Source organism: Molothrus aeneus, chromosome 10, assembly GCF_037042795.1.
Source record: "Molothrus aeneus isolate 106 chromosome 10, BPBGC_Maene_1.0, whole genome shotgun sequence".
Lineage (NCBI taxonomy): Eukaryota > Metazoa > Chordata > Aves > Passeriformes > Icteridae > Molothrus > Molothrus aeneus.
In genome coordinates, this window is record NC_089655.1 from 16,035,734 (window position 1) to 16,049,940 (window position 14,207).

General features: G+C 52.3%; 1 protein-coding gene across 5 annotated transcripts in view; it reads right to left on the reverse strand.

The window, feature by feature from the left end:
* The window catches only part of RUBCN (rubicon autophagy regulator), a 29,772-nt gene that overhangs the window by 12,796 nt on the left and 2,769 nt on the right, over nt 1-14,207 (reverse strand). For 2 of the 5 annotated variants that reach the window (XM_066556637.1, XM_066556635.1), the window contains exons 1-9: nt 13,057-13,111; nt 6,756-6,909; nt 4,888-4,971; nt 3,761-3,920; nt 3,480-3,586; nt 2,772-2,912; nt 2,422-2,560; nt 1,640-2,188; nt 1,012-1,056 (exon numbers count right to left, since the gene is read on the reverse strand). In XM_066556637.1, the coding sequence (XP_066412734.1) occupies nt 1,012-1,056; nt 1,640-2,188; nt 2,422-2,560; nt 2,772-2,912; nt 3,480-3,586; nt 3,761-3,920; nt 4,888-4,971; nt 6,756-6,909; nt 13,057-13,094 (1,417 nt within the window). In that variant the 5' untranslated portion in view covers nt 13,095-13,111. Of the gene's footprint in view, nt 1-1,011; nt 1,057-1,639; nt 2,189-2,421; nt 2,561-2,771; nt 2,913-3,479; nt 3,587-3,760; nt 3,921-4,887; nt 4,972-6,755; nt 6,910-13,056; nt 13,112-14,207 lie in introns of those variants that run through there. The other 3 variants (XM_066556638.1, XM_066556636.1, XM_066556640.1) reach the window with 2 other exon arrangements.

Below are 14,207 nucleotides of genomic sequence, written 5' to 3' on the forward strand. Positions count from 1 at the left end.
CCATAACTGATATGGCTGGAGGCCTCTGAGCCCACCAATACCAGCCTCTCCCTGTCAAGGCCATGAAGCAGCAGTCACCAGGATGGAGCCTGGGAACAACCCACCTCACAGGCTGGGAGACAAGAGACTTGTCAGGGTAGGAGGCTCTCACAGCTACTCACTGCAGCCTGAGAGGGTGCCCTGCAGCCACCTCAACACAGAAACCACCTATGGGGTTGATGCTTGGGGATGCCACATACCACATAGCCTACTGCTGAAAGGTTAAGTGAGGCAGTGCTCAGCATCATCTGTTGGAGCAGGATACAGGGCTGGACCCATCTCTCTGAACACCCATCAGCCCCAGGGAGGAGCCTTCCCAGACACAGAACCCTCAGCACCCAGATGTGAGCTCGACAAACCCAGTGCCACTGTTCACTGGATGCAAAACAAAACAGCCCATTCTGTTGTTGAGCTGCTGACTTTTTCTGCACATGGGCCAAAGGGATGGCAGCATCCCAGCATTTCTGCTTGGGGTAAAACCTGCCCTGAGCCCAAAAGATCATCCAGAGTCTCAGCTGTGGGTACATACACTGGAAATCAGTCAACATCAAACCTCCCTTTGCCACAGAAGATCCATGAAATAAAAGGAGAAATTAGATGTCCAAGCCCATGTTTGGTTAGCTGCCAGCCCTTATTCACTAGGTAAGGGAGGAAACCTCTCCTGGCTTCCGAGGCAGTGGGTGGAGGGAAGGGCAGGGATGCAGCTCAGAGACTTGGCGGCCAGCACTCCTAATGCCATGCAGGGGAGCTGGAAACACTTCTGGGTCTGGGCCACTGCTTCCACAAACCAAGCTGGGATCTTCAGTCAGGCCACATGCATAAACCAGACCACACTTCAAAGCATCAGCTGGGACACAGCAAAGAAAGATTTTTTTTTTTTTTGGTTTTCTAAATGAACACTAATGGATTGATGGCAATCCTGAACTTGATGCAATGATCACTAATGAAGGGCTGTTATACTGGCTCCCAAACCTGCCACTGGATCTTCTATTATAATGGTGATATCCCTGAGGCCTCCTGGGCAGACAAAGGAGGAGAAGGGCAGCGTTAAGGGAGAGAAAACAGAGACAGACTGGTTACTACTCAGCAAGGTCCTCCACTCCTCCAATGAAGGCAGCATCAGGACAAACTCTCACAAACTGGTTGTCCCCTCACACCCCAGTCTCTCCATCCCCATGTACTCACTCAAGACCACAGGAGAACCCCGCAGGTTACCAGTGGGATGACATTCTACCAGTAGGATGAGCCCAGGTCCCAGTCCCATATCCCAGCCAAGCAAGCCCAGTAAAGAACAGCTGATGCCACAGCACTGCTGCCATTTTCTAAGATTTAGATCTAAGATCTAAATCATTTATAGATTTAGATCTAAGATCTAAAGCTGGCAACACCACTAACAGTTCCAGCCCAGGGCATTCTGGGAAGCAAAATGTCATCCCATCATTCCAGTGCAGAGCTGAAAAGCTAAGGGAAAAGACCAACCACTTGCCCACTGTCCCTCTCTCCAATGTGATCCATGGAATCAAGGGGGTGGCCAGCACCAGCCTTCTGGTACCAGGGACTCCCACGCCCAGAAGCCATCCCAGAAAAGCTCTCCCATTACCATGCAACTTCCCAGAAGTCACGTTGGTGTCAGAGTGTGAGCGCATGTGGCTCTTCTTGAGGATGCCCTGTGGAGCTGAGGACTGTCCCTCTGAGAAGCTGGACCGGCGCAAGAGGATCAGGCCCCTGCTGCCACCTCCGCTTGCCCCCTGCTCCCCCAGGGATGAGACTGAGTCCAGCTTCTGGGAGCTGCTGGAGGAGAAGAGTTTAGAGCTGCTGCTCTTGGTGCTGCTGGTGCTGGTGCTGCTGCACGCCCGGCCCCGGCGGCCCAGGTTCCCAATGGCCAGGTACTCTGGCCCGTCATTGGCATCACTCTGTGGATCATCCTGACTCCCTGTCCAAGTATCCTCGCTCTGGCTGGTGGTGCTGGAGCTCATCTCGCTGGCTGGAGAGAAGGGGTCTTTGGGTGAGGGGACATGGAAGCGGGTGACAGAGCTGGGCTGCTCCAGAGGGGACCTGCCCTCGCTGAAGGAGGAGGACCGGGTGGACGGGCAGCACTCCTGGGGCTGGCTGGAGGTGGAGCTGCCACAGGAACTCACTGGTCTCCTGTCTGGACAGAGGCAGGAGAATGATTTCACACACTGGCACAAGGATGTCCCCTGTATCCTATGGCTATAAGCTTGTGGCTTCACACCAACACGCCCACCCCACCACAGGCAAATCCCTCCCTCCCATCATGGGCAGAAGTCTTCCATACCCATCCACCCCAACAGATACATAGGCAGATAAAAAGATAAAGTCTTTCCTGGGTCTACCCTGAGCTCCCCAGCCTACCCTTGATACCTGAGAGGCCAGAGGAGGCTGGATGCTGGAGGCTGGAGAAGGACCCAAAGCAGCGCTGCTGAGTGCACGGGGATGCAGGGAGGGCAGTCAGGCTCTGACTCTTGGTCACTGGAGATGGATTGTCACTCTTCCTGGTAAGCTGAAGAGAGGTGGCATCATCAATAAATCAGCATCTATTGGCCTACATGTAGCAGCAACAGAAAGGGATCAACCTGCAAATGCCAGATCACCAACCACAAACGATGCGGCGGCCCTGGGAGCACGAGGGTGGGGAGGGAAAAACACGACAGCACAGAAGGGAAGCAGCTCTTTGTTCACAGCTGCAGGACAGACTCCCACTGGGAAATTACCAGGCTCTCAGTGAAATGATCCAGGCAGCCCAGCGCTCCTGGCAGACGGCTCTGGTGTCCCTCAGCACTGTGCTCACACATGTCTCTTGTCCCAGCAGAAGGCTCTGACGCGCACAGGGATGGCAGTGACGTGCCGGCCAGCTGAAAGAACACAGCCCCCATTTAACAAAGCCCCACTAATTGCTCTCTTTTGGGGACTCTGTGCAAAGAAGGCAGCTGCTGTTTCTGTCCTCTGGAGAGGGGCAGCTGGTGCAGGGCTGCACAGGGGGTCACTGGCTTGAGCAGGAGTTGGCACCCAGGTGTCCTGGGGTGTTGCTCATCCCCTCAAAAGCATGACTGTCCGTCATGACCAGGCAGCTCTGCGTGCTGGCCCTGAAGTCTGGGACTATTGGAGAGGGCTTTAAAGGTGCCTCTTACAAGGAACTGGTCCTCAGATCCGCTACTCAAATCCTTGGTGCAAGCCTGGACCAAGGTGCTCCACTACAGGCTCCACACAGCCATTTCCCGCACACTGACCCCTTACAGGTCACACAGGCAGGACAAGGACCAGTTCCCCACTCTCCTCACCTCTTGGAGCAACTTTTACTAGTTACAAGTCCAGCTCCTTGTCCAAGGGCTCCACATACCCTGAATGTGACCTTGAGGGAGCAGCCACAGCCAGTTGGCATCTGGGGAGAGCCAGATGTAAAATCTGGGACCTCAACTCACCATGGAGGTGTCGATCTGAGCCAGAAGCCTGGGGTTGTTCTGCTCAACAGCTTCCAGGCACTGCAGCATGGCCGTGACGTGGGCGTCACTGAGGAGGAAGGCAGTATCTGGGGAGAAAAAAATGCTGCTCAGGGGAGTCCCTCTCACCCACACAGTTTGACACACCAGTTGCTCACATGCAAATCAATTTTTCTGCTGTCCTCCCTCACTCCCACACAGCTTAGAAATGCCACCAGCTAGATATTTTCCTAGTAAGAAGGAAAAGGCCCATTGCTCCTTACCTGTGTAGAACTTCCTAATGTACTGCCGGTTCCCCAGGAGTGGCCTCAGCTGAGCTGACAGGCAGTGGCACTGCAGGCTGTGCTGCAGCCACAGCTGGGCAATGGCCTGGTCCCCTGGGCCCTCAGGGTCACGCTGGCCGCTCTCCTGCAGGCTGATGAACTGGAAAGGGACGTCAGGCAGAGGTTAAGGCAGGCAGAAGCAAGAAGGGGAACGGGGCTTGTTCCACCACATGGCTTTGGTCCCCTTGATAACAGCAGCTTTCACATGCCAGTCGCTGTCAGCAGGAAAGAGGGCATGTCCCAGCAGCTCCTCAACCACCAGGGAGACAAAAGCACCAGGCAGGAACAATGCTTCAAAGGTCAGCCAGTGACCAAAGTCCTCTGACAGCCACCAGCACAATGAATTTCTCTTGCACACTCTCCCACCCATGAGCCTTGTCCCCGACTTGGAGCAACGCCACGCTCCCAAATCCAACCTGACCCCGGTGGTGATGGTCATTTTCCTGCTGACACGTTAACTGGAAAAGGCTGTGGCAATGCCTGAGCGGCTGCAGCTTGCAGAGCTGGACTGGAGTTACACCCCTGTTCCCCCAGCAGCAGGCTGGCCACTGCTGTTCCCTGTGTCCAAAAGGGGCTGGCACAAATGGCCAGACCTTGGTGCCCATCCATGGCAGGAACCATGGATGTCAGCACGGGGCAGCTGAGGACCAGGAGCCATATGCCAGTGGCTGGCACAAGTCAGGAATGGGAGAATAAATGCATGGGGAAGCCAAAACCCAGAAATGGGACAGCCCAGACCCTTAGAGATCTGCACAGACACATGAATTACCCCTGTGCACACACAACCACTGCTTGTGCCAGTTCCCTTGGTGATGCCTGCTGCACCCAGCCCAGCAGCACTGGAGACTGGCCTGGGAGAAATAAGCAGCCAATTGTCTCAGCCCAAGCCACACTGAGTTCCCAGGACACAGCCTGTACCCAAAAACATGTCTGTGTCAGCCTCCACAAGCCATGGAGCAGCTTTACCCACAACAGCCCAGGCAGCACTGTCCCACGGGTGAGGCTCCAGCCCAGCTGCCCTGTCCCCTCCCAGTGGGCACACAAGGCCACCCCCCCCCAGAACCCACCTTCTCCAGGTGATGAGCAGAGCCCGGACTCAGCCAGCGAATGTCCTTCACAAAGTGCCAGTAATCCTTCTGTCTGCAGCACACCTGCCCAGGACAGGCACAGTCAGGTGCCACCTCCCAAGTGCCACTTCAATGAGCACATCCCCGTTAGCCCCTTGCTGCCATGAGAGGCCATGCTGTTTGCCTCAGCTTTATTCAGACAATGAGGGGTTTTCTTATTTATTCTTCCCCTTAGAGAGGAACTGCAACAGAGTTTCTGTTTTCCTCTCCACCCTATTGGCTGTAAGCACAGACCCAAAAAGTGTCTCTTCACCAAAAAGCTAATTATTTTTACTTCCATCCCTATTTCCTCTTTCACAAGTGACAGAGGAATGGCTTCTGTTTTGGTGGTTTATTTGGTTTGGTGGGGGAGTAGTTTGTTTTATAAGACTAAAAAACTAACGTGGCAATTTTAGTTTTCTAGACTGAATTTGGTTTTCTGGACAAACAAATTAATTAAAATTAATTCAGAAGTTTAAAAACCTCTTACTCTAGTTTTCTTAATGTGTACATATGGATTTTTTCACCTTTTTTTTTCAATTCCCAACTGTAGGCAAAAAGCTTGCCAAGAAAATAAAAAGTAAACGGAAATGTTTTGCTGGAGCAACTCTGAGCCAACTGCTGTTAGGAAGATGGATTTTTATGGGCCTCCTTTTGGAACTCCTATAGCTTGACTGGTGTCACTCATGCCTGATCAGAGGAGACATTCCTGAGTGGAAGAGCTGTCTTTGCCTACAGTAAAAGCACTGAGTAGGTAACACACATCCTGCTTTGCATGTCTGGCATGAACTGCTACCAACAGACAGACCAGCATAAATCATTTAAACCTCACTTCCTGAAGCCTGTGAATAGCAGGTCTGTCAGAAGGGAGCACTGCACTCCTCACATGGACAAGGCAGCTCCTCTCTCTGTCCATCTCCCAGGGCAGGTCCCTGGTCCATGCAGCTGGGGACTACCAGGAACAGAGCAGCGCCTCAACTAATGCTGTCTGCAAATTTAATAAATCCAGAGAGCAAAGCTCCCTGCTCAGACAACCTGCCAGTCTGGCTCTTCCTGGAGGTTTTTTAGCTTGGGAGCAGCACTGCAAAGGTGCAGTTTTCCTGATCTGGGACCCAGCTGGCCCGTGCAAACTGCCTGGAGCTCCTCTGTGCTGTTCTCTTCTCTCTGGATGGCAAAGCCACTGATGGGATGCCTGTCCCCAGGCAAGCCCTACAGCCTTGTCCAGCCTTCCACTGGAAATAAATTGTGCCGGTAATTGCAAGCTGAAGGGGAGATCTTTAAGCACACAAGTGGGAAAGAGAAATTCTTCCAGGCAGCCATGGAAGGGGGAAGGCTGGGTGAGCAACTGCAGGCACAACAAGAGCCTGGAAAGAGTGATCCCATTCACGCAGAGCGCGGGGCTGGCTGCCAGCTCCTGTTACTAACACAGCTAAGTAGAAACAGTGAAGATGCGAGGTCTCCCTTGCCAGCCCTTGCTGGGGACTTGTCCAAGTGCAGATGATACGGGGCTGACTCACTGCAAATGCAATTTAATCACTTGGCTGCAGCAGAAAGAAAGGACAGAGGGGCTGGCCTCAGCACAGGGGGCACAAGTACTTAGAAAAACCATATTGAAAGTAGACGAGAGAAAGAATGTGTACACAGGTCCCTCTGACAACCACAGCATTTACCAGGCAAGCTCAGACCCTGCTTGGATCACTTCCCAGCCTGTTACAAGTGCTGGCCCCACTCTGCTATGAGCACAGAAGTGAGCTGCAGCACCTGCTTGTGACAGGCTCTGAGGCTGTGACAGACAGACAAACAGTCATGCTGGCAGGACAGAGCCATACCTTGTCATGGATGAGCCCATGGTAGAGGATGCTGTGCATGTCTCTGCAGAGCCGTTCCAAGCCACCATACTTGGACCAGACATTTGGGTTGCTGATGGACACCAAACCTTCCACTGTGGTCTTCAAGTTGCCAAGGAGCTTCCAGTGCTCTTTCCTGCATAGGAACACAGCAAGATCCATCAGAGCTACAGCAAGAGGAACTTCACAACAGGAACATGATATTGCACTCTCTCAAAGGAAACTCTGCTCAGGCTGAAACCTTTGGTGTTCCAGAAACCAGCAAAGGTGAGCTGAAGCACTTGGTGCATCCCTGTGGTCTCCCACACATGGTTTGTGGACAACAGGCCATATTGTAATGATTCTTCTGATGAGTGGTAGCCACCACCAGGAGATAGACAGAACAAACTGATGGCTTCTGCAATGCACCACATGCCCAGTCTGGGCCAAAAAACCTGGGGATTAACTTTCTAGCAGGCTGTTGCTCCACTGACATGTTCTCCCTAAGAGAGCAGCAGCCCCTCAGGAGCACAGCAGCTGTATGGAAGGGTGTGAGGGCCACCATATCAAGCAGACCCTGTGTTTACAGAGCAGCACTCCCTGAGCAATGCCCATCTCACTGAGAACTCCAGTCCTGTCAGGATACAGAGGTGCTCCTCTCCCAGGGAGGTGACACTTCATCTGCATCTCCAGCTGTACAGCTGCTCTCTTGGCCCCAACCTGCTGTAGGCACAACCTGCAAAAATATTATCACCTCATGGCCAGAGATTAGCAAACTGCTGGTGAGCGCTAGACTATGCACAACAGCTCATCAGTATCATCCCCCTTGGCTGCCCTGCATACAGCAAGAAATCACCATTATCTACCACAAAGCAGGAGCAATGGTGTAGAGAGGTAACATCATTTGACTATGGAAAAGCAGCTTTGGGGAAGGAAGCTTTGGGTGACTGAGGTTCCCACTCAAGCTGCTTGACAATGTTGCCAGATGAACAGCAGCTGTCAAAAACACATACTCAAATAGGAGCCACTCTCAGAAGAACAGGAATGTTGCAAGGTACAGTTAGGAGTGTAAATAACCAAAACAAAAAAGTCACTGCAAGGTTTGTACAAAAGCACCCTAAATGACTCCTTAGCATGAAAGTTCAAGTTTTCAATGGGCAAGAAACAAGATGGTCTTTCAGAAGTTTAGTCCTTCCCACAGCCAAAACTGAACTGGATTTCCAAAACACAAAGGGAAAAAGAAGGAAAACAAATAAATAACATTATTTAAAACTGCTCTCATTTCCATGCCTTGGGGATCAAAGTGTGGGCTGCACACTCCTGGTAATTAAAACAAAGCTTTTCTCACCAATATTCTCTTTTTGAGACTTGTTCACTACTGCCAAACTCAAACTGATTAGCTGAACAAGCAGATTAATTAATCATTAACTATTGGCTCTACCTCAAGCTGCCCATTTACTTCACTTCCTCATGAGGGAAACATCAGCACTTCCAGTGCCTACCTAAGCTTAAACCACACAGAAGCCAACCCATCCCAGCAGCAAAGCCTGTCACCCTGACAGCACCACAGCCCTGAGGCAGACCTGCAGCGCACCTGGCAGCATGTGTATGTTCATGCTGTACTTCAACTAACAGGCATGGGGCTTTATCTCAGAAGAGACTGAAGAAAAATGCACAGATGTAAATCAAAGGCAGCTTCCTGAAGGAGATACAGCTTGGGAAGACACCAAAAATGATCCAGCTCTGCTGAATTTATGGGCTTTTCCCAACCCTGCCCTGAGCAATGCAGATGTTCTTTGGCTGTGGATGCCCAGAGAGGAATCAGCAGTCCCTGGTCAAAGAGCACCTGCAGCCACTGAGCTCAGAACACCAGCAGCTCCTCCCTAAGGTATTTCTAACACTCAGAGTTAGGAAATGCAAGTGAAAGCTCAGCCACGCCACTGATATTGCAGTCAGTGAGTCAGGGGAACTCCCTCCCATGTTATTTCAGGCTATAAAAAGCAGGTGATGCACACAAGGATGTGAGCGTAGCACATGCAGGGATATGCCTTTCCAAATGGCTGGTCTCATTAAAGGACTTGTGCATCTCAAGAGGTGGAAACCAGGATCCATGGCTCTTTCCTAGCATGGGGAAACTAAGGGTAAGCAATCCTTGAACAAAATAATCTCAGAATGTTAAAACATTGAACACAGAAGCACATACAGAATAGGCCACATAATTAAAGCACCTTTTCAGAGGTGATCTTGAATCCACCAAAAGTGAATTAAATCCTGGTAGGACAGTAAGCATCCTATGGGACTTGTTGGCCCAAAGCAGTTCACAAGTTGGACACACAAGACCTTTCTGATACCCGAACCCCAGCTATTTCTGGGCTGGAACACTGAAAAGCACACAGAGACACAAGGCTAAAGACATGAGGACCCATATAGTTGGCTGCAGATGGCAGGGAAATTGAGAGAGCACAGCTAACCACATTTCAGCTTTGACTGGACTGTGGGGCAACCCTGAATTAGCAGCAGGGTTTCTCCCCTCCCGCTGACAGAGCCTTGGTTTCAGATACTAGGAGGGATGGAGAAAGCCCAAGTTCCCTTTTCTGCTGGTGTTCAGAGCATTACTAAGAAATCTGCTTTTTTTCCTGAATAAGGAAGATTCCCCTTTGCTAGTGCTACAGAAAGCCTATCATGGGGTAAAACAAATTCATATTACATCATGAGAACAACTTAATTTACAATAAGGGCAAAGTGAGTAATACCCCAGAGGGTCACAGAACAAGCCCCAAGCTTTCCCTGCAAGAACCACACATGCTTCTGCTCTCCTGATCCAGCAGAGCTTGGTTCCCCCAGCCAGAAGGGCCAAGGGTACTTGTAGGGGCCATGGAGCCGCAGTGAGATCTCAGCTGCATCCCTTTCCTCCTTAAAGACAACCTCTGATCCAGCCTCCAATTTCAACCACCAGCTCCACAAACTTGGCCCTCAGTCTCCTTTCTTTACCACAACAAACTCCATCTTCAAGTACAGCAACATCAACCTGTCAGTGGGAACTGTCCCAAACATAACTGAACCTTTTGCACTGGAGTGATAAAACACAGAATACAGAATATAAATAAACACAGAATATTTTTTGCGAGCCTTGTAGCAAAAAATGGCTTAATGCTGCCACTGCTGACAACAGGGAATGCTGCTTGCTCTTCCAAGGCTTCCTCAGCCCCTCCACATCAGCAAGGGTAGGAATTTCTCTTGGTCCAAGTCATCAAACGTGACTCACAGCAGAGGCAGGGAGCCATGCTGCTGACTTCTTAGTTTAAAATAAAACCAAACCTTGATTACTTTCCAAATCAGAATCACACAGTGGTCAAAACTGAAAAATAAAAATGAAGCTCATCTTTCTTGCAACCATCACCTGTGTATCTCCTGTGCTCTGCAGGAGGCACCCAGCAATGCCTGCTTGAATCCTGACCTCCACCTGGAAGACTCTCTTGATCCTTCTTAGCACACTAAAGAGGTTGGGCTAAGGATGCTGAGGTTATGGAGGGACTTCCGACAAATGCCCAAGGACACTCATTCCCATGCTGGCTGTCAGTTCCCTCCTGCAGAAACCAAGACTCCACTAAGCTGCCCTGCGCAGAGCCTGCTCCGCCTCGCTGTCCCCAGATCTCCCAGACAACCAGCAGCCCCTTCCCTGGACTCCCCCGCCCGCTCCTCCGGGCTCGGCACTGCTGGGAAAAGGGATTAAAGGAAGCCAGGCTTCGTGCAATTCATCTGCAGTCGCGGGGAGTGGCTGACAGGCAGAGGAAGCCAGAAGAGCTCTGCCAGCCCAGCAGGGATGGGCAGGAATCGCTGAGCGGGCTGCCTGGAAAAGGGACACGCAGGGGAACTCGCATCCATGCTGAAAGCTGGCACTGATGGAAAATGGGGGCACAACCACAAAAGGTGCCCCCAGCAAACACAGCCCTGAGGAGCTGCTTGCTGACACATTCCTGCTCTGCACTGGCAAAGGATGAGGGAAGAAAATAGGGATTAAAGGTGTTTTTTAACCTTCCCATGGCAGCTTTACCTGCTCATCTGGCTAAGTCTCTTACAAGCAGATGACCACAACCTGTGGACACAGGATACTGTCCATTGGGCTTCAATCTGCACAGGACCTCCCTGTGACGAGCATGCAGGCAGCCAGAGACAGTGACAGGCAGAGCAGATCCCCACAGCAGCCCACCTCCCTAAGAGCAGCTGCTCACATCCCTCCACTGCTCACAGCACAGGTTCCCTTCAGGAACCTCTCCTCTGGCCCTGCTGTCCCTGAGGGTCTTGCTGGTGCCAGAGACAAAGGTGGCAGCTCTTTGCTAACCTGCCCAGCTGACCACTGGCCCATCTGCTCCCCCTGGGACTGCTGTGTCCTCTGCACCACCCAAGAGCCCTGCTCTCTGCCCAGCAGGACAGCACTAACCCTCCTGCCTCCAAGGACAATGTCCTCCCTGGACACCAGCCTTATAGCCCTGCCACTTGATGCATTTCAGACCTGCTGCTAGGAGGAAAAATCCAGTACAAGATCCTCATTGTCCTCTCCTGTGCTGGCTCAAGGATGGACTTCAGCAAAATAACTTTCACTTCTGCATTTTCTGTAATGCACAAGAAGATGGATCCAGTGATCTCTATCTATTCCCTATTGATAACAGTCACAATCCAGTGTGAAATGGCACCTCACTGGGAATAAAAATGCTAACCACATCACACAAAGGACAAGGCAGTGTAAGGCCCATGTTGGATCCTTCCCAAGGCATCAGTGCCAGCCAGGAGAACAAGCAGGCTCCTGCCTGTGCCAGCACCAGCGGGGAATGATGCTCTCCTTGTCCCTGGGGGAGTGCTGGGGGTGGCACCACCCCAGCCCTATTAGTCACACGATGGCAGAGTCTGGTAGTGCAGGACTTGTGCTTGCAAAGGCAAGAAAATGCACAAAGATGAGCCTGGAAAGACAAAGCAGTGAATGCAGTCAGTTTCTTTTACCTTTTGAACCTGCTGAGTCTGAAGCATTAGTAAAGAGGGAGAACAGCTCGAACTGTGCAGATCAGAAGGCACCCCAAACCTGTGCTATAGCTTTAAAAGCACCGGTAGCATTTTCCAGCTGATATGGCAAGCAGGAATAGAGCGACTGGCTGAGCCCCACAGATAAGGAATGCTTCTCTCTCATATCAAGTTTCAGCTGCTCCTTCCTCCCCAGCCAACACCTCCAATTTCCATCCAACATTCACCCTGTGCTTGTGAGTGCCAGGGCAAAACCAATGCACCTGTAAAAATGTGAAGTAAATAGGACTCGCCATCAAAACACCTCCAGGGAACAGCCTCTTCTGCTCATAAATGCTAACAAAAAAAACAGGCCTGAACCACATATGAGACTACACAGCTGAGGTCACTGTGCTCACCACCAGCCATGTGCAGGCGCAGGAATAAAGAGATAAATAAAGGAATAAAGAGATAAATAAAGGAATTTCTTGCCTTCAGGAATAAAGAGATAAATAAAGGAATTTCTGTTCAGCACCAAGAAGAGGGGATGCAGCCAGGAAGGACAGGAGATAGGATCCCCAAGCAGCAAGCTGCAGAGCCACCTGAAGGGTGGCAGCACGGCGTTAGGGTGGGGTGGTTTCACCCTTAAGCTCAAGGGTGTGAAGCAGAGACTTGGCAGCTGCTGTGCTGGCCACGGCTGATGAGGGACAGAGTGGGGATAGAGCACCGGTACTGAGGTGCCACATACGCGGCCATCACCGCCCCTCCAGTGGCCAAGACTCCTTCCCACGGCAGTGAGCAGAGATGTGCGGCCGCAGGTGGGTGACAGCTCTGACAGCCCGGCCCGCTGTGCGCTCCCTCCCACGAGGCACCGAGCCGGGGGCAGTGTCACGCTCTGCAAGCAGCGATCCCACTCACGAAAGGTTTATTCATTGCCTGCTCGCCCCCAGGTACCCCCACACACCCACGCAGGACGCGAGGTCTCCAGGAGCATCCCCCGCGCATCCATCCCTACTGCTGGCACTGCTGCCACCGCACATTCCGCGCCGCGTCCCCGATACACTCACACACACACACACACACACACACACACACGCGCGCGCGGGAGTGCGCCCCCCCCCACGCGTGCACACGCACAGCGCCGGGCCGCCCCCAGGCGCACCCACGCCGCCCCGCAGCCCGGCGCTGCCGCCGCGCCCCACACCCGTGCCCGGTGCCCCGCCTCCCACGGGCGCCCCCGTGGGCCGGGCCCCCGCGACACCCGCGCGCGCCCCTCCCGCCGCGCGTGTCCCGCCGCGCGCGGCCCCACCGGCTCTCCGCGTGCCCCGCGTGGGGCCCGATCTCCATCCCGGGCGCGCGCGGCCCCGCCGCCGCCACCGCGACACAGTCGCGCGGGAGGGGCGAGCGCCCGCCACGCCCCGCCGCACCCACGGACTACAGCTCCCGGCGCGCACCGCGCCTCCGCGGCGCAGCCAGTGCCGCGGCGGACTACAGCTCCCAGCGTGCACCGCGGCGCTCGGGCGCCATGACGGCCGGTCCGCTGCAGCCTCCCCCGCCCCTTAGCTTTCGGTGTCCCCCAGCCAAAAGCGCTGGGAAAAACCACAATGATTGCTGAAATAACCCTCACCAAATCCTGCCTTGGACGTGATGAGGAAAATGCGATGGCAAGGGCACAAAAACAAACAAAGAACGTGTCCCAGAGGGACAGCTCATCACTGATGTCACCTGCAGAGACAGAGGGCTCTGCTCTACTGCCCACCGTGAGGAGGATGTGAAAAATACAGCCCAGTGAAATGTGCCTTCCACCGAAATGCTGTGAAATGAGACTTCAAAAAGGAAAAAGTGATGCTGCTGTCTTTCGACTGAGAACAGTCAATGACAAATTTGTATCAGATAAAACCTAGATATGTCTCTGGAGTTGTCTGATGCCTCAGAAACCAAAGCCAGGCATTTGTAAAATGGAAATTCCCTATAACTGTTACTTGGAGTGATAACTATATGCTGCATACGTGAAAAAGCACCCCTTGACGTGACATTTCCTATGTGGTTTATTTTACCAGTACAGTATTTCTGCAGAACATAGGGATACAAGGTTCTGTACTGCTGGTCTTGATAATAATAACAATAACGTATTTTTCAGAAGGTGCTTAATGAAGAGACTAGGACTCCTCATGCATCATAATTGCATACAAATGTGGAACAACAACTTGAGTCCAGTTGTAAGACAGAAATTCCTCTCGTAGACGCCACTGCACTGATTGAAACCACTGCCTGGCATGTCTGGTCTCAGGGCATCAGACTGTGTTGAGTCCCACAGTAAACATATTGGAGGAAATCAAGTCATCCGGACTACTGTGATTTTTAGATGACCATGCCTGGTGAAATAGAGCATGCAGATAAAACTAACAGATCTAATTTAGTTCTTTGTAGCTCTCAGTGCCACGTGGAAGCTTTGTCACT